The sequence below is a fragment of the Bombina bombina genome, chromosome 7 (assembly GCF_027579735.1).
Source record: "Bombina bombina isolate aBomBom1 chromosome 7, aBomBom1.pri, whole genome shotgun sequence".
Taxonomy (NCBI): domain Eukaryota; kingdom Metazoa; phylum Chordata; class Amphibia; order Anura; family Bombinatoridae; genus Bombina; species Bombina bombina.
The window spans coordinates 459,542,403-459,562,565 of NC_069505.1; the positions used below are offsets into that span (position 1 = coordinate 459,542,403).

The 20,163-nt window shown below is 42.6% G+C and overlaps 1 protein-coding gene across 2 annotated transcripts in view; it reads right to left on the reverse strand.

Annotated features, from left to right (window-relative positions):
* LOC128666720 (oocyte zinc finger protein XlCOF7.1) overlaps positions 1–20,163 on the reverse strand; it is a 136,058-nt gene that overhangs the window by 88,892 nt on the left and 27,003 nt on the right. The window contains exon 4 of one of the 2 annotated variants that reach the window (XM_053721463.1): positions 16,710–16,796. The exons of the other annotated variant lie outside the window; for it this stretch is intronic. Within the exon in view, the coding sequence (XP_053577438.1) occupies positions 16,710–16,796 (87 nt within the window). The remainder of the gene's footprint in view (positions 1–16,709; positions 16,797–20,163) is intronic. 2 annotated transcript variants of the gene reach the window in all.

The window sequence follows — 20,163 nt, forward strand, 5'->3', positions numbered from 1 at the left end:
GTTTCTTTTGGCTTTAACCATACCTGTGCTCCAATTTAATAAAATTTTCCAGTTGAATTTATTAGGCTGTCTTACCTTAGATATAGGACAGTTAGTTGTTATGTAGACATTTATCGTTTTTTTTTAGCTTTGGTTAAACTGTGTTCCTCATGAAGCCCTGCCTCATATAGGCCTAGATTTGGAGTTTGGCGGTAGCCGTGAAAACCAGCGTTAGAGGCTCCTAACGCTGGTTTTAGGCTACCTCCGGTATTTGGAGTCACTCAAAAAAGGGTCTAACGCTCACTTTTCAGCCGCGACTTTTCCATACCGCAGATCCCCTTACGTCAATTGCGTATCCTATCTTTTCAATGGGATTTTTCTAACTCCGGTATTTAGAGTCGTGTCTGAAGTGAGCGTTAGAATTCTAACGACAAAACTCCAGCCGCAGAAAAAAGTCAGTAGTTAAGAGCTTTCTGGGCTAACGCTGGTTCATAAAGCTCTTAACTACTGTACTCTAAAGTACACTAACACCCATAAACTACCTATGTACCCCTAAACCGAGGTCCCCCCACATCGCCGCAACTCGATTACATTTTTTTAACCCCTAATCTGCAGACCGCCACCTACGTTATCCTTATGTACCCCTAATCTGCTGCCCCTAACACCGCCGACCCCTATATTATATTTATTAACCCCTAATCTGCCCCCCACAACGTCGCCGCCAGCTACCTACACTTATTAACCCCTAATCTGCCGTCCGCACGCCGCCAGCTACATTATCCCTATGTACCCCTAATCTGCTGCCCTAACATCGCCGACCCCTATATTATATTTATTAACCCCTAACCTGCCCCCCACAACGTCGCCGCCACCTACCTACAATAATTAACCCCTAATCTGCCGACCGCAAAGAGCCGCCAGCTACATTATAGCTATGTACCCCTAATCTGCTGCCCCTAACACCGCCGACCCCTATATTATATTTATTAACCCCTAACCTGCCCTCCCTAACATCGCCGACACCTAACTTCAATTATTAACCCCTAATCTGCCGACCGAATCTTGCCGCTATTCTAATAAATGTATTAACCCCTAAAGCTAAGTCTAACCCTAACACTAACACCCCCCTAAATTAAATATAATTTTAATCTAACGAAATTAATTAACTCTTATTAAATAAATTATTCCTATTTAAAGCTAAATACTTACCTGTAAAATAAATCCTAATATAGCTACAACATAAATTATAATTATATTATAACTATTTTAGGATTAATATTTATTTTACAGGTAACTTTGTATTTATTTTAACCAGGTACAATAGCTATTAAATAGTTAAGAACTATTTAATAGCTAAAATAGTTAAAATAATTACAAATTTACCTGTAAAATAAATCCTAACCTAAGTTACAATTAAACCTAACACTACACTATCAATAAATTAATTAAATAAAATACCTACAATTACCTACAATTAAACCTAACACTACACTATCAATAAATAAATTAAATACAATACCTACAAATAACTACAATGAAATAAACTAACTAAAGTACAAAAAATAAAAAAGAACTAAGTTACAAAAAATAAAAAAATATTTACAAACATAAGAAAAATATTACAACAATTTTAAACTAATTACACCTACTCTAAGCCCCCTAATAAAATAAAGCCACCCAAAATAAAAAAATGCCCTACCCTATTCTAAATTACTAAAGTTCAAAGCTCTTTTACCTTACCAGCCCTGAACAGGGCCCTTTGCGGGGCATGCCCCAAGAAGTTCAGCTCTTTTGCCTGTAAAAAAAAACATACAATACCCCCCCCAACATTACAACCCACCACCCACATACCCCTAATCTAACCCAAACCCCCCTTAAATAAACCTAACACTAGGCCCCTGAAGATCATCCTACCTTGTCTTCACCATACCAGGTTCGCCGATCCGTCCTGGCTCCAAAATCTTCATCCAACCCAAGCGGGGGCTGGCGATCCATCTTCCGGCGGCTGAAGAGGTCCAGAAGAGGCTCCAAAGTCTTCATCCTATCCGGGAAGAAGAGTAGATCCGGACCGGCAACCATCATCTTCCAAGCGGCATCTTCTATCTTCATCCGATGAGGACCGGCTCCATCCTGAAGACCTCCACTGCGGACCCATCTTCATCCGGCGACGTCCAACTGAAGAATGACGGTTCCTTTAAGGGACGTCATCCAAGATGGCGTCCCTCGAATTCCGATTGGCTGATAGGATTCTATCAGCCAATCGGAATTAAGGTAGGAATATTCTGATTGGCTGATGGAATCAGCCAATCAGAATCAAGATCAATCCGATTGGCTGATCCAATCAGCCAATCAGATTGAGCTCGCATTCTATTGGCTGATCGGAACAGCCAATAGAATGCAAGCTCAATCTGATTGGCTGATTGTCTGTAGATCCATCTTGATTCACATCTCAAAAGTTCATTGTTTCTATCTCCTCCCCGTCTTAAAGGGGTGACCATATTGATGAGCATCGCCCTTAATGAGACGATGGGATGTTTATATTCCAAAAAATGTCTGGCCACCGGCTGATCAGAATGTCCCTCTTTAAAGGCAGCCCGTATGGCACTTTTATGATTTGCAAGTCTCTCTCTTAATGTAGTGCTGGTCTTTCCAATATAATAACGGCCACATGGACAAGAGAGAAAATAGACAACAAACTGTGATGTGCAGGTTAGCCGGTGTCTGATCGTGTATGTTTTGGTGGAACCCGGATGATGAAATTTTTGTCCTGTTATCAAAGAGCTGCAGGTAACACAGCTACCATATTTATAGCAACCAGGTTTGGATTTTGCTAGTCAAGTTTTACCACTGCGCCAAGGGTCTGTTTTCATCAGTAACGTCTTTAAGCTCGATCCACTCCTGTGAACAACTCTGGACGGAGGTGACTTGTTTAAAGCAACTAAAATTCACCATGCTTTGTATTTAACAGGATTGGTGTATAATTGTTGTTTTTATCACCCATACCAACTTATTGCATTAGGGATATTTTCTCTCTATGTGGCTCACTGCCTTGTATAGTTTAAATTGTACAGCTGCTGTTTCTGACAGTGGCTGGATGTTTGCAGTCTATTCTTTTATTGGGAATAGAGGTCTGACGTGGCTGAGTTTAGTTGCATTTGGTATGGAGTCCATACTTGCACTATGAGATTTCTCTGCTGGTGGGTTGCTTTGGCACATGGCTGTGTGACTCCTATATCTGTTTGATAGGTGATGGATTGTCTAGTGTACTTATGTTTTGAACAACTTGATTAGGGGCATTCTCTCTTTATGTGGTATGCTGCTTGGCATAGTCTAAATCGTACAGCTGCTTTTTTATGATATGCTTGCGATCTAATCTGTTCCAGAGTGTCATTTATGTGCCTTATTCATGCCTAGTTATATTGGGATATGTGGTCCAATATTGCTGAGTCTATTTGTATTTAGTATGGAGTCCATACTTACTCTATGAGATAGCTTTGCTGGCGGGTTGGTTTGGCATACTGTTGGGTAGGTGATAGGTTGCCTAGTGCTCTTATATTATGAACTATTTGATTTGACTAGCACATCTTGCTTGTTTTATGTGTTGCTCATTTTATGTATCCATCTGATGTGTAAAGTTACCTTTGGAGATTGTTGTTGCTATCAGTCGATTGTGCATGGACGTCTCTTTTAAATTAATGTCTGAAACACTGTATTGGTTTGTTAGCTGCATGCCTTTGTTTCCGTTACAGACTCCACTATGAGGATCGGGTGTTTTTCGCTGCGATGCTTCGCGGCATATTTGCCAATACAGCCTGGCTAAGTAGCCGGTCTTAGGTGCAGGTTTGAATGGCGTTCTCATGGGCCTGTGACATTTGATTGGTGCTTATGTTAGGCTTAACGCCACTTGTAGGTGTTTATGCTATGGTTGTTTTTTTTCAGTTTTCAAGTTTTTGCTGCTTTTGTCATGCGCTATACTTGAGCACCACTGAGAGAGACAACAGGTGTGAGGTGCTTTTTTCTTTTTCGCATAATGTATATTTACATACACGCAGCCATCGCTGCATAGGCATTTCATATAATGAGATCTAAGTATTGCAGTCTTTGCAGCTCCTATGTCACTCTACCCTTATGATACATGGCCGGTGTACTGTAGCAAATGAGGTACATTTAGGAGGCAGCCGTGAGTGTTAGCAGATTGCTTGTATATAATTGGTTGGATTGTATTATGTTTTATACATATGTGAGTTTGATGTAACTGTCGCAATGTTTCTGATCTCCAGTTTGAGTAAGACACACCGGGTAGCTATATTTTAGATATGCCTTTGGCTAAGTGCTGGGAGTTAACCGTTTGCAGTTTGAGCCTTATGAATTTTCTGAAGTTTCAGCATTCATTTATTGAATTTGTTGTTAAGTCTGGTTGGTCCCTGATGCTTTTCTGTTAAAAAGTTGCCTGGGTAGGCACGTGTTTGAACTTGTGATTGTTCACAAACATATGAGTGTATATGCTGGTACCTAGATATTCGCCCTCTGGGTGGTATGGATGAATAATTTAACGGATAATGTTTTTAAATTATGTACCATATATAAAGGTTGGTGATGGGTAGTTCTGTTGATTGTCCTTACGTAAATGTCTATTATATTTGTTTCGTTTTATGCGTTTTTTTTCAGATTTAATATGTCCTGATGAAGGCTCGGACAGGAGCTGAAATGTCGACTATTCTTTGTTGATGTATGAATAAAGTCATTGTATTTGAATTTACAAATCCTGAGAGTGCCCTTCTTGATACAGATCTACATAGTTACTCTTTGAGGATTGCACCCAGGTATACTACACACCACCTTGGCTGAAGTGCTGGGCCACAGGCTAATTGTTACAATATATATATATATATATATATATATATATATATATATATATATATATATATATACACACAGTATATATATATATATATATATATATATATATATATATATATATATATATTAGATTAAGATATCTCATATATATTTTTTCTATTTACTGTTTGAATAAAATTGCATACTTATGATACATTCTGTTTATATATTTAGTATTTGCAATAAATCATATTCGTATTTCAGCCTTTTAGACGCTCCCTCTTATTTACCAAGGGATAAAGAGGGCATATGTTTGTGTATTATTTACATGATACAGAGGGTGAGAGAGAAGGGAAGACAGGGCGTGTGTGTGTATTATTTACATGATACAGAGGGTGAGAGAGAAGGGAAGAGAGGGTGTGTGTGTGTGTATTATTTACATGATACAGAGGGTGAGAGGGAAGGGAAGAGAGGGTGTGTGTGTATTATTTACATGATACAGAGGGTGAGAGAGAAGGGAAGAGAGGGCGTGTGTGTGTATTATTTACATGATACAGAGGGTGAGAGAGAAGGGAAGAGAGGGCGTGTGTGTGTATTATTTACATGATACAGAGGGTGAGAGAGAAGGGAAGAGAGGGTGTGTGTGTGTGTATTATTTACATGATACAGAGGGTGAGAGAGAAGGGAAGAGAGGGTGTGTGTGTATTATTTACATGATACAGAGGGTGAGAGAGAAGGGAAGAGAGGGTGTGTGTGTATTATTTACATGATACAGAGGGTGAGAGAGAAGGGAAGAGAGGGCGTGTGTGTGTATTATTTACATGATACAGAGGGTGAGAGAGAAGGGAAGAGAGGGCGTGTGTGTGAATTATTTACATGATACAGAGGGTGAGAGAGAAGGGAAGAGAGGGCGTGTGTGTGTATTATTTACATGATACAGAGGGTGAGAGAGAAGGGAAGAGAGGGCGTGTGTGTGTGTGTGTATTATTTACATGATACAGAGGGTGAGAGAGAAGGGAAGAGAGGGCGTGTGTGTGTATTATTTACATGCTACAGAGGGTGAGAGAGAAGGGAAGAGAGGACGTGTGTGTATTATTTACATGATACAGAGGGTGAGGGAGAAGGGAAGAGAGGGTGTGTGCGTGTGTATTATTTACATGATACAGAGGGTGAGAGAGAAGGGAAGAGAGGGCGTGTGTGTGTGTTATTTACATGATACAGAGGGTGAGAGAGAAGGGAAGAGAGGGCGTGTGTGTGTGTTATTTACATGATACAGAGGGTGAGAGAGAAGGGAAGAGAGGGTGTGTGTGTGTATTATTTACATGATACAGAGGGTGAGAGAGAAGGGAAGAGAGGGTGTGTGTATTATTTACATGATACAGAGGGTGAGAGAGAAGGGAAGAGAGGGCGTGTGTGTGTGTTATTTACATGATACAGAGGGTGAGAGAGAAGGGAAGAGAGGGCGTGTGTGTGTGTGTATTATTTACATGATACAGAGGGTGAGAGAGAAGGGAAGAGAGGGCGTGTGTGTGTATTATTTACATGATACAGAGGGTGAGAGAGTAGGGAAGAGAGGGTGTGTGTATTATTTACATGATACAGAGGGAGAGAGAGAAGGGAAGAGAGGGCGTGTGTGTGTATTATTTACATGATACAGAGGGTGAGAGAGAAGGGAAGAGAGGGCGTGTGTGTGTGTATTATTTACATGATACAGAGGGTGAGAGAGAAGGGAAGAGAGGGGGCGTGTGTGTGTATTATTTACATGATACAGAGGGTGAGAGAGAAGGGAAGAGAGTGTGTGTGTGTATTATTTACATGATACAGAGGGTGAGAGAGAAGGGAAGAGAGTGTGTGTGTGTGTGTATTATTTACATGATACAGAGGGTGAGAGAGAAGGGAAGAGAGGGTGTGTGCGTGTGTATTATTTACATGATACAGAGGGTGAGAGAGAAGGGAAGAGAGGGCGTGTGTGTGTATTATTTACATGATACAGAGGGTGAGAGAGAGAAGGGAAGAGAGGGTGTGTGTGTGTATTATTTACATGATACAGAGGGTGAGAGAGAAGGGAAGAGAGGGCGTGTGTGTGTGTATTATTTACATGATACAGAGGGTGAGAGAGAAGGGAAGAGAGGGCGTGTGTGTATTATTTACATGATACAGAGGGTGAGAGAGAAGGGAAGAGAGGGTGTGTGTGTATTATTTACATGATACAGAGGATGAGAGAGAAGGGAAGAGAGGGCGTGTGTGTGTATTATTTACATGATACAGAGGGTGAGAGAGAAGGGAAGACAGGGTGTGTGTGTGTGTGTGTGTATTATTTACATGATACAGAGGGTGAGAGAGAAGGGAAGAGAGGGCGTGTGTGTGTATTATTTACATGATACAGAGGGTGAGAGAGAAGGGAAGAGAGGGCGTGTGTGTGTATTATTTACATGATACAGAGGGAGAGAGAGAAGGGAAGAGAGGGCGTGTGTGTGCGTATTATTTACATGATACAGAGGATGAGAGAGAAGGGAAGAGAGGGTGTGTGTGTATTATTTACATGACACAGAGGGAGAGAGAGAAGGGAAGAGAGGGTGTGTGTATTATTTACATGATACAGAGGGTGAGAGAGAAGGGAAGAGAGGGTGTGTGTGTGTATTATTTACATGATACAGAGGGTGAGAGAGAAGGGAAGACAGGGCGTGTGTGTGTGTATTATTTACATGATACAGAGGGTGAGAGAGAAGGGAAGAGAGGGCGTGTGTGTGTATTATTTACATGATACAGAGGGTGAGAGAGAGAAGGGAAGAGAGGGCGTGTGTGTATTATTTACATGATACAGAGGGTGAGAGAGAAGGGAAGAAAGGGCGTGTGTGTGTATTATTTACATGATACAGAGGGCGAGAGAGAAGGGAAGACAGGGCGTGTGTGTGTATTATTTACATGATACAGAGGGTGAGAGAGAAGGGAAGAGAGGGCGTGTGTGTGTGTATTATTTACATGATACAGAGGGTGAGAGAGAAGGGAAGAGAGGGTGTGTGTGTGTATTATTTACATGATACAGAGGGTGAGAGAGAAGGGAAGAGAGGGTGTGTGTATTATTTACATGATACAGAGGGTGAGAGAGAAGGGAAGAGAGGGCGTGTGTGTATTATTTACATGATACAGAGAGTGAGAGAGAAGGGAAGAGAGGGCGTGTGTGTGGAGGGCGTGTGTGTGTGTGTATTATTTACATGATACAGAGGGGGAGAGAGAAGGGAAGAGAGGGCGTGTGTGTGTGTATTATTTACATGATACAGAGGGTGAGAGAGAAGGGAAGAGAGGGCGTGTGTGTGTGTGTATTATTTACATGATACAGAGCGTGAGAGAGAAGGGAAGAGAGGGCGTGTGTGTGTATTATTTACATGATACAGAGGGTGAGAGAGAGAAGGGAAGAGAGGGCGTGTGTGTATTATTTACATGATACAGAGTGTGAGAGAGAAGGGAAGAGAGGGCGTGTGTGTGTATTATTTACATGATACAGGGGGTGAGAGAGAAGGGAAGAGAGGGCGTGTGTGTGTATTATTTACATGATACAGAGGGTGAGAGAGAAGGGAAGAGAGGGTGTGTGTATTATTTACATGATACAGAGGGTGAAAGAGAAGGGAAGAGAGGGCGTGTGTGTATTATTTACATGATACAGAGGGTGAGAGAGAAGGGAAGAGAGGGCGTGTGTGTATTATTTACATGATACAGAGGGTGAGAGAGAAGGGAAGAGAGGGCGTGTGTGTGTATTATTTACATGATACAGAGTGTGAGAGAGAAGGGAAGAGAGGGCGTGTGTGTGTATTATTTACATGATACAGAGGGTGAGAGAGAAGGGAAGAGAGGGTGTGTGTGTGTGTATTATTTACATGATACAGAGGGTGAGAGAGAAGGGAAGAGAGGGCGTGTGTGTATATTATTTACATGATACAGAGGGTGAGAGAGAAGGGAAGAGAGGGCATGTGTGTATTATTTACATGATACAGAGGGTGAGAGAGAAGGGAAGAGAGGGCGTGTGTGTGTGTGTATTATTTACATGATACAGAGGGTGAGAGAGAAGGGAAGAGAGGGCGTGTGTGTGCGTATTATTTACATGATACAGAGGATGAGAGAGAAGGGAAGAGAGGGTGTGTGTGTATTATTTACATGATACAGAGGGTGAGAGAGAAGGAAAGAGAGGGCGTGTGTGTATTATTTACATGATACAGAGGGTGAGAGAGAAGGGAAGAGAGGGTGTGTGTGTATTATTTACATGATACAGAGGGTGAGAGAGAAGGGAAGAGAGGGCGTGTGTGTGTATTATTTACATGATACAGAGGGTGAGAGAGAGAAGGGAAGAGAGAGCGTGTGTGTGTGTGTGTATTATTTACATGATACAGAGGGTGAGAGAGAAGGGAAGAGAGGGTGTGTGTGTATTATTTACATGATACAGAGGGTGAGAGAGAAGGGAAGAGAGGGCGTGTGTGTGTGTATTATTTACATGATACAGAGGGTGAGAGAGAAGGGAAGAGAGGGCGTGTGTGTGTATTATTTACATGATACAGAGGGTGAGAGAGAAGGGAAGAGAGGGCGTGTGTGTGTGTATTATTTACATGATACAGAGGGTGAGAGAGAAGGGAAGAGAGGGCGTGTGTGTGTGTATTATTTACATGATAAAGAGGGTGACAGAGAAGGGAAGAGAGGGTGTGTGTGTGTGTATTATTTACATGATACAGAGGGTGAGAGAGAAGGGAAGAGAGGGCGTGTGTGTATTATTTACATGATACAGAGGGTGAGAGAGAGAAGGGAAGAGAGGGCGTGTGTGTGTGTATTATTTACATGATACAGAGGGTGAGAGAGAAGGGAAGAGAGGGCGTGTGTGTGTATTATTTACATGATACAGAGGGTGAGAGAGAAGGGAAGAGAGGGTGTGTGTGTATTATTTACATGATACAGAGGGTGAGAGAGAAGGGAAGAGAGGGCGTGTGTGTGTATTATTTACATGATACAGAGGGTGAGAGAGAAGGGATGAGAGGGTGTGTGTGTGTGTATTATTTACATGATACAGAGGGTGAGAGAGAAGGGAAGAGAGGGCGTGTGTGTATTATTTACATGATACAGAGGGTGAGAGAGAGAAGGGAAGAGAGGGCGTGTGTGTGTGTATTATTTACATGATACAGAGGGTGAGAGAGAAGGGAAGAGAGGGCGTGTGTGTGTATTATTTACATGATACAGAGGGTGAGAGAGAAGGGAAGAGAGGGTGTGTGTGTATTATTTACATGATACAGAGGGTGAGAGAGAAGGGAAGAGAGGGCGTGTGTGTGTGTATTATTTACATGATACAGAGGGTGAGAGAGAGAAGGGAAGAGAGGGTGTGTGTATTATTTACATGATACAGAGGGTGAGAGAGAAGGGAAGAGAGGGTGTGTGTGTGTGTGTATTATTTACATGATACAGAGGGTGAGAGAGAAGGGAAGAGAGGGCGTGTGTGTGTGTGTATTATTTACATGATACAGAGGGTGAGAGAGAAGGGAAGAGAGGGTGTGTGTGTATTATTTACATGATACAGAGGGTGAGAGAGAAGGGAAGAGAGGGCGTGTGTGTGTGTATTATTTACATGATACAGAGGGTGAGAGAGAAGGGAAGAGAGGGCGTGTGTGTGTATTATTTACATGATACAGAGGGTGAGAGAGAGAAGGGAAGAGAGAGCGTGTGTGTGTGTGTGTATTATTTACATGATACAGAGGGTGAGAGAGAAGGGAAGAGAGGGTGTGTGTGTGTATTATTTACATGATACAGAGGGTGAGAGAGAAGGGAAGAGAGGGCGTGTGTGTATTATTTACATGATACAGAGGGTGAGAGAGAAGGGAAGAGAGGGCGTGTGTGTGTGTATTATTTACATGATACAGAGGGTGAGAGAGAAGGGAAGAGAGGGCGTGTGTGTGTATTATTTACATGATACAGAGGGTGAGAGAGAAGGGAAGAGAGGGCGTGTGTGTGTGTATTATTTACATGATACAGAGGGTGAGAGAGAAGGGAAGAGAGGGTGTGTGTGTGTGTATTATTTACATGATACAGAGGGTGAGAGAGAAGGGAAGAGAGGGCGTGTGTGTATTATTTACATGATACAGAGGGTGAGAGAGAGAAGGGAAGAGAGGGCGTGTGTGTGTGTATTATTTACATGATACAGAGGGTGAGAGAGAAGGGAAGAGAGGGCGTGTGTGTGTGTATTATTTACATGATACAGAGGGTGAGAGAGAAGGGAAGAGAGGGCGTGTGTGTGTATTATTTACATGATACAGAGGGTGAGAGAGAAGGGAAGAGAGGGCGTGTGGTGTATTATTTACATGATACAGAGGGTGAGAGAGAAGGGAAGAGAGGGCGTGTGTGTGTATTATTTACATGATACAGAGGGTGAGAGAGAAGGGAAGAGAGGGCGTGTGTGTGTATTATTTACATGATACAGAGGGTGAGAGAGAAGGGAAGAGAGGGCGTGTGTGTGTATTATTTACATGATACAGAGGGTGAGAGAGAAGGGAAGAGAGGGCGTGTGTGTGTGTATTATTTACATGATACAGAGGGTGAGAGAGAAGGGAAGAGAGGGCGTGTGTGTGTATTATTTACATGATACAGAGGGTGAGAGAGAAGGGAAGAGAGGGCGTGTGTGTGTATTATTTACATGATACAGAGGGTGAGAGAGAAGGGAAGAGAGGGCGTGTGTGTGTATTATTTACATGATACAGAGGGTGAGAGAGAAGGGAAGAGAGGGTGTGTGTGTGTATTATTTACATGATACAGAGGGTGAGAGAGAAGGGAAGAGAGGGGGTGTGTGTGTATTATTTACATGATACAGAGGGTGAGAGAGAAGGGAAGAGAGGGCGTGTGTGTGTATTATTTACATGATACAGAGGGTGAGAGAGAAGGGAAGAGAGGGCGTGGTGTGTGTATTATTTACATGATACAGAGGGTGAGAGAGAAGGGAAGAGAGGGCGTGTGTGTGTGTATTATTTACATGATACAGAGGGTGAGAGAGAAGGGAAGAGAGGGCGTGTGTGTGTGTATTATTTACATGATACAGAGGGTGAGAGAGAAGGGAAGAGAGGGCGTGTGTGTGTGTATTATTTACATGATACAGAGGGTGAGAGAGAAGGGAAGAGAGGGCGTGTGTGTGTATTATTTACATGATACAGAGGGTGAGAGAGAAGGGAAGAGAGGGCGTGTGTGTGTGTATTATTTACATGATACAGAGGGTGAGAGAGAAGGGAAGAGAGGGCGTGTGTGTGTGTATTATTTACATGATACAGAGGGTGAGAGAGAAGGGAAGAGAGGGCGTGTGTGTATTATTTACATGATACAGAGGGTGAGAGAGAAGGGAAGAGAGGGCGTGTGTGTGTGTATTATTTACATGATACAGAGGGTGAGAGAGAAGGGAAGAGAGGGCGTGTGTGTGTATTATTTACATGATACAGAGGGTGAGAGAGAAGGGAAGAGAGGGCGTGTGTGTGTATTATTTACATGATACAGAGGGTGAGAGAGAAGGGAAGAGAGGGCGTGTGTGTGTATTATTTACATGATACAGAGGGTGAGAGAGAAGGGAAGAGAGGGTGTGTGTGTGTGTATTATTTACATGATACAGAGGGTGAGAGAGAAGGGAAGAGAGGGTGTGTGTGTATTATTTACATGATACAGAGGGTGAGAGAGAAGGGAAGAGAGGGCGTGTGTGTGTGTATTATTTACATGATACAGAGGGTGAGAGAGAAGGGAAGAGAGGGCGTGTGTGTGTGTATTATTTACATGATACAGAGGGTGAGAGAGAAGGGAAGAGAGGGGTGTGTGTGTATTATTTACATGATACAGAGGGTGAGAGAGAAGGGAAGAGAGGGCGTGTGTGTGTGTATTATTTACATGATACAGAGGGTGAGAGAGAAGGGAAGAGAGGGCGTGTGTGTGTGTATTATTTACATGATACAGAGGGTGAGAGAGAAGGGAAGAGAGGGCGTGTGTGTGTATTATTTACATGATACAGAGGGTGAGAGAGAAGGGAAGAGAGGGCGTGTGTGTGTGTGTATTATTTACATGATACAGAGGGTGAGAGAGAAGGGAAGAGAGGGCGTGTGTGTGTGTATTATTTACATGATACAGAGGGTGAGAGAGAAGGGAAGAGAGGGTGTGTGTGTGTGTATTATTTACATGATACAGAGGGTGAGAGAGAAGGGAAGAGAGGGCGTGTGTGTGTATTATTTACATGATACAGAGGGTGAGAGAGAAGGGAAGAGAGGGCGTGTGTGTGTGTATTATTTACATGATACAGAGGGTGAGAGAGAAGGGAAGAGAGGGCGTGTGTGTGTGTATTATTTACATGATACAGAGGGTGAGAGAGAAGGGAAGAGAGGGCGTGTGTGTGTATTATTTACATGATACAGAGGGTGAGAGAGAAGGGAAGAGAGGGCGTGTGTGTGTGTATTATTTACATGATACAGAGGGTGAGAGAGAAGGGAAGAGAGGGCGTGTGTGTGTATTATTTACATGATACAGAGGGTGAGAGAGAAGGGAAGAGAGGGCGTGTGTGTGTATTATTTACATGATACAGAGGGTGAGAGAGAAGGGAAGAGAGGGCGTGTGTGTGTATTATTTACATGATACAGAGGGTGAGAGAGAAGGGAAGAGAGGGGGTGTGTGTATTATTTACATGATACAGAGGGTGAGAGAGAAGGGAAGAGAGGGCGTGTGTGTGTATTATTTACATGATACAGAGGGTGAGAGAGAAGGGAAGAGAGGGCGTGTGTGTGTGTATTATTTACATGATACAGAGGGTGAGAGAGAAGGGAAGAGAGGCGTGTGTGTGTGTATTATTTACATGATACAGAGGGTGAGAGAGAAGGGAAGAGAGGGCGTGTGTGTGTATTATTTACATGATACAGAGGGTGAGAGAGAAGGGAAGAGAGGGCGTGTGTGTGTATTATTTACATGATACAGAGGGTGAGAGAGAAGGGAAGAGAGGGCGTGTGTGTGTATTATTTAAATGATACAGAGGGTGAGAGAGAAGGGAAGAGAGGGGTGTGTGTGTGTATTATTTACATGATACAGAGGGTGAGAGAGAAGGGAAGAGAGGGCGTGTGTGTGTATTATTACATGATACAGAGGGTGAGAGAGAAGGGAAGAGAGGGTGTGTGTGTGTATTATTTACATGATACAGAGGGTGAGAGAGAAGGGAAGAGAGGGTGTGTGTGTGTGTATTATTTACATGATACAGAGGGTGAGAGAGAAGGGAAGAGAGGGCGTGTGTGTGTGTATTATTTACATGATACAGAGGGTGAGAGAGAAGGGAAGAGAGGGCGTGTGTGTGTATTATTTACATGATACAGAGGGTGAGAGAGAAGGGAAGAGAGGGCGTGTGTGTGTGTATTATTTACATGATACAGAGGGTGAGAGAGAAGGGAAGAGAGGGCGTGTGTGTGTATTATTTACATGATACAGAGGGTGAGAGAGAGAAGGGAAGAGAGAGCGTGTGTGTGTGTGTATTATTTACATGATACAGAGGGTGAGAGAGAAGGGAAGAGAGGGTGTGTGTGTGTATTATTTACATGATACAGAGGGTGAGAGAGAAGGGAAGAGAGGGCATGTGTGTATTATTTACATGATACAGAGGGTGAGAGAGAAGGGAAGAGAGGGCGTGTGTGTGTGTATTATTTACATGATACAGAGGGTGAGAGAGAAGGGAAGAGAGGGCGTGTGTGTGTATTATTTACATGATACAGAGGGTGAGAGAGAAGGGAAGAGAGGGCGTGTGTGTGTGTATTATTTACATGATAAAGAGGGTGACAGAGAAGGGAAGAGAGGGTGTGTGTGTGTGTGTATTATTTACATGATACAGAGGGTGAGAGAGAAGGGAAGAGAGGGCGTGTGTGTATTATTTACATGATACAGAGGGTGAGAGAGAGAAGGGAAGAGAGGGCGTGTGTGTGTGTATTATTTACATGATACAGAGGGTGAGAGAGAAGGGAAGAGAGGGCGTGTGTGTGTGTATTATTTACATGATACAGAGGGTGAGAGAGAAGGGAAGAGAGGGCGTGTGTGTGTATTATTTACATGATACAGAGGGTGAGAGAGAAGGGAAGAGAGGGTGTGTGTGTGTGTATTATTTACATGATACAGAGGGTGAGAGAGAAGGGAAGAGAGGGTGTGTGTGTATTATTTACATGATACAGAGGGTGAGAGAGAAGGGAAGAGAGGGCGTGTGTGTGTATTATTTACATGATACAGAGGGTGAGAGAGAAGGGATGAGAGGGTGTGTGTTTGTGTATTATTTACATGATACAGAGGGTGAGAGAGAAGGGAAGAGAGGGCGTGTGTGTATTATTTACATGATACAGAGGGTGAGAGAGAGAAGGGAAGAGAGGGCGTGTGTGTGTATTATTTACATGATACAGAGGGTGAGAGAGAAGGGAAGAGAGGGCGTGTGTGTGTATTATTTACATGATACAGAGGGTGAGAGAGAAGGGAAGAGAGGGCGTGTGTGTGTGTATTATTTACATGATACAGAGGGTGAGAGAGAAGGGAAGAGAGGGCGTGTGTGTGTGTATTATTTACATGATACAGAGGGTAAGAGAGAAGGGAAGAGAGGGCGTGTGTGTGTATTATTTACACGATACAGAGGGTGAGAGAGAAGGGAAGAGAGGGCGTGTGTGTGTATTATGTACATGATACAGAGGGTGAGAGAGAAGGGAAGAGAGGGTGTGTGTGTATTATTTACATGATACAGAGGGTGAGAGAGAAGGGAAGAGAGGGCGTGTGTGTGTGTATTATTTACATGATACAGAGGGTGAGAGAGAGAAGGGAAGAGAGGGTGTGTGTATTATTTACATGATACAGAGGGTGAGAGAGAAGGGAAGAGAGGGTGTGTGTGTGTGTATTATTTACATGATACAGAGGGTGAGAGAGAAGGGAAGAGAGGGCGTGTGTGTGTGTGTGTATTATTTACATGATACAGAGGGTGAGAGAGAAGGGAAGAGAGGGTGTGTGTGTATTATTTACATGATACAGAGGGTGAGAGAGAAGGGAAGAGAGGGCGTGTGTGTGTGTATTATTTACATGATACAGAGGGTGAGAGAGAAGGGAAGAGAGGGTGTGTGTGTGTATTATTTACATGATACAGAGGGTGAGAGAGAAGGGAAGAGAGGGCGTGTGTGTGTATTATTTACATGATACAGAGGGTGAGAGAGAAGGGAAGAGAGGGCGTGTGTGTGTATTATTTACATGATACAGAGGGTGAGAGAGAAGGGATGAGAGGGTGTGTGTGTGTGTATTATTTACATGATACAGAGGGTGAGAGAGAAGGGAAGAGAGGGCGTGTGTGTGTGTATTATTTACATGATACAGAGGGTGAGAGAGAAGGGAAGAGAGGGTGTGTGTGTATTATTTACATGATACAGAGGGTGAGAGAGAAGGGAAGAGAGGGCGTGTGTGTGTGTATTATTTACATGATACAGAGGGTGAGAGAGAAGGGAAGAGAGGGTGTGTGTGTGTATTATTTACATGATACAGAGGGTGAGAGAGAAGGGAAGAGAGGGCGTGTGTGTGTGTATTATTTACATGATACAGAGGGTGAGAGAGAAGGGAAGAGAGGGCGTGTGTGTGTATTATTTACATGATACAGAGGGTGAGAGAGAAGGGATGAGAGGGTGTGTATTATTTACATGATACAGGAGGGTGAGAGAGAAGGGAAGAGAGGGCGTGTGTGTGTGTATTATTTACATGATACAGGAGGGTGAGAGAGAAGGGAAGAGAGGGCGTGTGTGTGTATTATTTACATGATACAGAGGGTGAGAGAGAGAAGGGAAGAGAGGGCGTGTGTGTGTGCACTAAATAGTTTTCTAATTGTTAAGCCTATACCATAGATCCCTCACCTGTAGAGACTTTTGATGGCTGAATATTCTGTACAACACCTCCATGTGCTCCTGTGTCTAGATGTTTATCAATGTGACCTGTTAGTTCTAATAAAGAATAAAATGAGTTTTTCGGTTAAATGGAGTTAGGTGCAGTTATCTCACACACATCTGATTTTACAGTAATATTACACAACATATCTGTATTTTATGAATGCTAAGTCTGTATTCAGGGCTACTAATTATTAGTAAAGATTAAATAATTACAGAGTTAACAAATAAATGGTGAGGAAAACATTAACAGCAGCTTCTACCATAGATCTGTTACCTGCAATGATCGGCCACCAGCAGGGGGTTAATTTCTGTACGTCGCCTCAGAGCAGGCAGACAAGTTATGGAGTTTGATAATTCGGCCCCCTTGATTCTACAGTTTTACACTATGGTGTCATATTTCTTATTGAGGAAACATCTTTTGTCCTGTTTGTTTCTTTTCAAAGCTCATTAAAAGGCGTCGTACACCTGACCGTTTGTGGTATTGTTTTGTATGATTTGTGTACAGCTTTTGTTCACACTTTATTTTTATTTATTTTCACTTGGGTTAAATTTTATTTTATAAAAACGTATTTCTTATCAGACCGCTCATTAGATCACACATGATGGATTCACTGTAGATTTATTCTCTGTCACTCACGTCAGTAATGTCTGTGCATTTCTTGAGTGAGATATTTATTACTACACAGCATTTCCTGAGAGAGATATTTATTACTACACAGTGTTACCTGAGTGAGATATTTATTACTACACAGCATTACCTGAGTGAGATATTTATTACTACACAGTGTTACCTGAGTGAGATATTTATTACTACACAGTGTTACCTGAGTGAGATATTTATTACTACACAGCATTACCTGAGTGAGATATTTATTACTACACAGTGTTACCTGAGTGAGATATTTATTACTACACAGTGTTACCTGAGTGAGATATTTATTACTACACAGCATTACCTGAGTGAGATATTTATTACTACACAGTGTTACCTGAGTGAGATATTTATTACTACACAGCGTTACCTGAGTGAGATATTTATTACTACACAGCGCTATCTGAGCGAGATATTTATTACTACACAGCGTTACCTGAGTGAGATATTTATTACTACACAGCGTTACCCGAGTGAGATATTTATTACTACACAGCGTTACCCGAGTGAGATATTTATTACTACACAGCGTTACCTGAGTGAGATATTTATTACTACACAGCGTTACCTGAGTGAGATATTTATTACTACACAGCGTTACCTGAGTGAGATATTTAATACTACACAGCGTTACCTGAGTGAGATATTTATTACTACACAGCGTTACCTGAGTGAGATATTTATAACTACACAGCGTTACCTGAGTGAGATATTTATTACTACACAGCGTTACCCGAGTGAGATATTTATTACTACACAGCGTTACCTGAGTGAGATATTTATTACTACACAGCGTTACCTGAGTGAGATATTTATTACTACACAGCATTTCCTGAGAGAGATATTTATTACTACACAGCATTACCTGAGTGAGATATTTATTACTACACAGCATTACCTGAGTGAGATATTTATTACTATGAGAAAAACAAAATTTATGCTTACCTGATAAATTCATTTCTCCTGTAGTGTGGTCAGTCCACGGGTCATCATTACTTCTGGGATATTATCTCCTCCCCTACAGGAAGTGCAAGAGGATTCACCCAGCAGAGCTGCTATATAGCTCCTCCCCTCTACGTCACCTCCAGTCATTCGACCAAAGGACCAACGAGAAAGGAGAAGCCCAAGGGTGTAGTGGTGACTGGAGTATAATCCAAAATTTTTTTTAGCCTGCCATAAAAAACAGGGCGGGCCGTGGACTGACCACACTACAGGAGAAATGAATTTATCAGGTAAGCATAAATTTTGTTTTCTCCTGTTAAGTGTGGTCAGTCCACGGGTCATCATTACTTCTGGGATACCAATACCAAAGCAAAAGTACACGGATGACGGGAGGGACAGGCAGGCTCTTTATACGGAGGGAACCACTGCCTGAAGAACCTTTCTCCCAAAAACAGCCTCCGAAGAAGCAAAAGTGTCAAATTTGTAAAATTTGGAAAAAGTATGAAGAGAAGACCAAGTTGCAGCCTTGCAAATCTGTTCAACAGAAGCCTCATTCTTAAAGGCCCAAGTGGAAGCCACAGCTCTAGTAGAATGAGCTGTAATTCTTTCAGGAGGCTGCTGTCCAGCAGTCTCATAGGCTAATCGTATTATGCTACGAAGCCAAAAAGAGAGAGAGGTAGCCGAAGCTTTTTGACCTCTCCTCTGGCCAGAATAAACGACAAACAGGGAAGACGTTTGACGAAAATCCTTAGTTGCCTGTAGATAAAATTTCAGGGCACGGACTACATCTAGATTGTGTAGCAGACGTTCCTTCTTCGAGGAAGGATTAGGACACAAAGATGGAACAACAATCTCTTGATTGATATTCCTGTTAGTGACCACCTTAGGTAGGAACCCAGGTTTAGTACGCAGAACTACCTTGTCTGAATGAAAAATCAGATAAGGAGAATCACAATGTAAGGCAGATAACTCAGAGACTCTTCGAGCCGAGGAAATAGCCATTAAAAACAGAACTTTCCAAGATAACAACTTGATATCAATGGAATGAAGGGGTTCAAACGGAACACCCTGTAAAACATTAAGAACTAAGTTCAAACTCCATGGCGGAGCAACAGTTTTAAACACAGGCTTGATCCTAGCTAAAGCCTGACAAAAAGCTTGAACGTCCGGAACCTCTGACAGACGTTTGTGTAGAAGAATGGACAGAGCTGAAATCTGTCCCTTTAAGGAACTAGCGGATAAACCCTTTTCTAAACCTTCTTGTAGAAAAGACAATATCCTTGGAATCCTAACCTTACTCCATGAGTAACTCTTGGATTCGCACCAATATAAGTATTTACGCCATATTTTATGGTAAATCCTTCTGGTAACAGGCTTCCTAGCCTGTATTAAGGTATCAATAACTGGCTCAGAAAACCCACGTTTTGATAAAATCAAGCGTTCAATCTCCAAGCAGTCAGCTTCAGAGAAGTTAGATTTTGATGTTTGAATGGACCCTGGATCAGAAGGTCCTGATTCAGAGGTAGAGACCAAGGCGGACAGGATGACATGTCCACTAGATCTGCATACCAAGTCCTGCGTGGCCATGCAGGTGCTATTAGAATCACTGATGCTCTCTCCTGTTTGATTCTGGCAATCAATCGAGGAAGCATCGGGAAGGGTGGAAACACATAAGCCATCTTGAAGGTCCAAGGTGCTGTCAGAGCATCTATCAGAACCGCTCCCGGATCCCTGGATCTGGACCCGTAACGAGGAAGCTTGGCGTTCTGACGAGACGCCATGAGATCTATCTCTGGTTTGCCCCAACGTCGAAGTATTTGGGCAAAG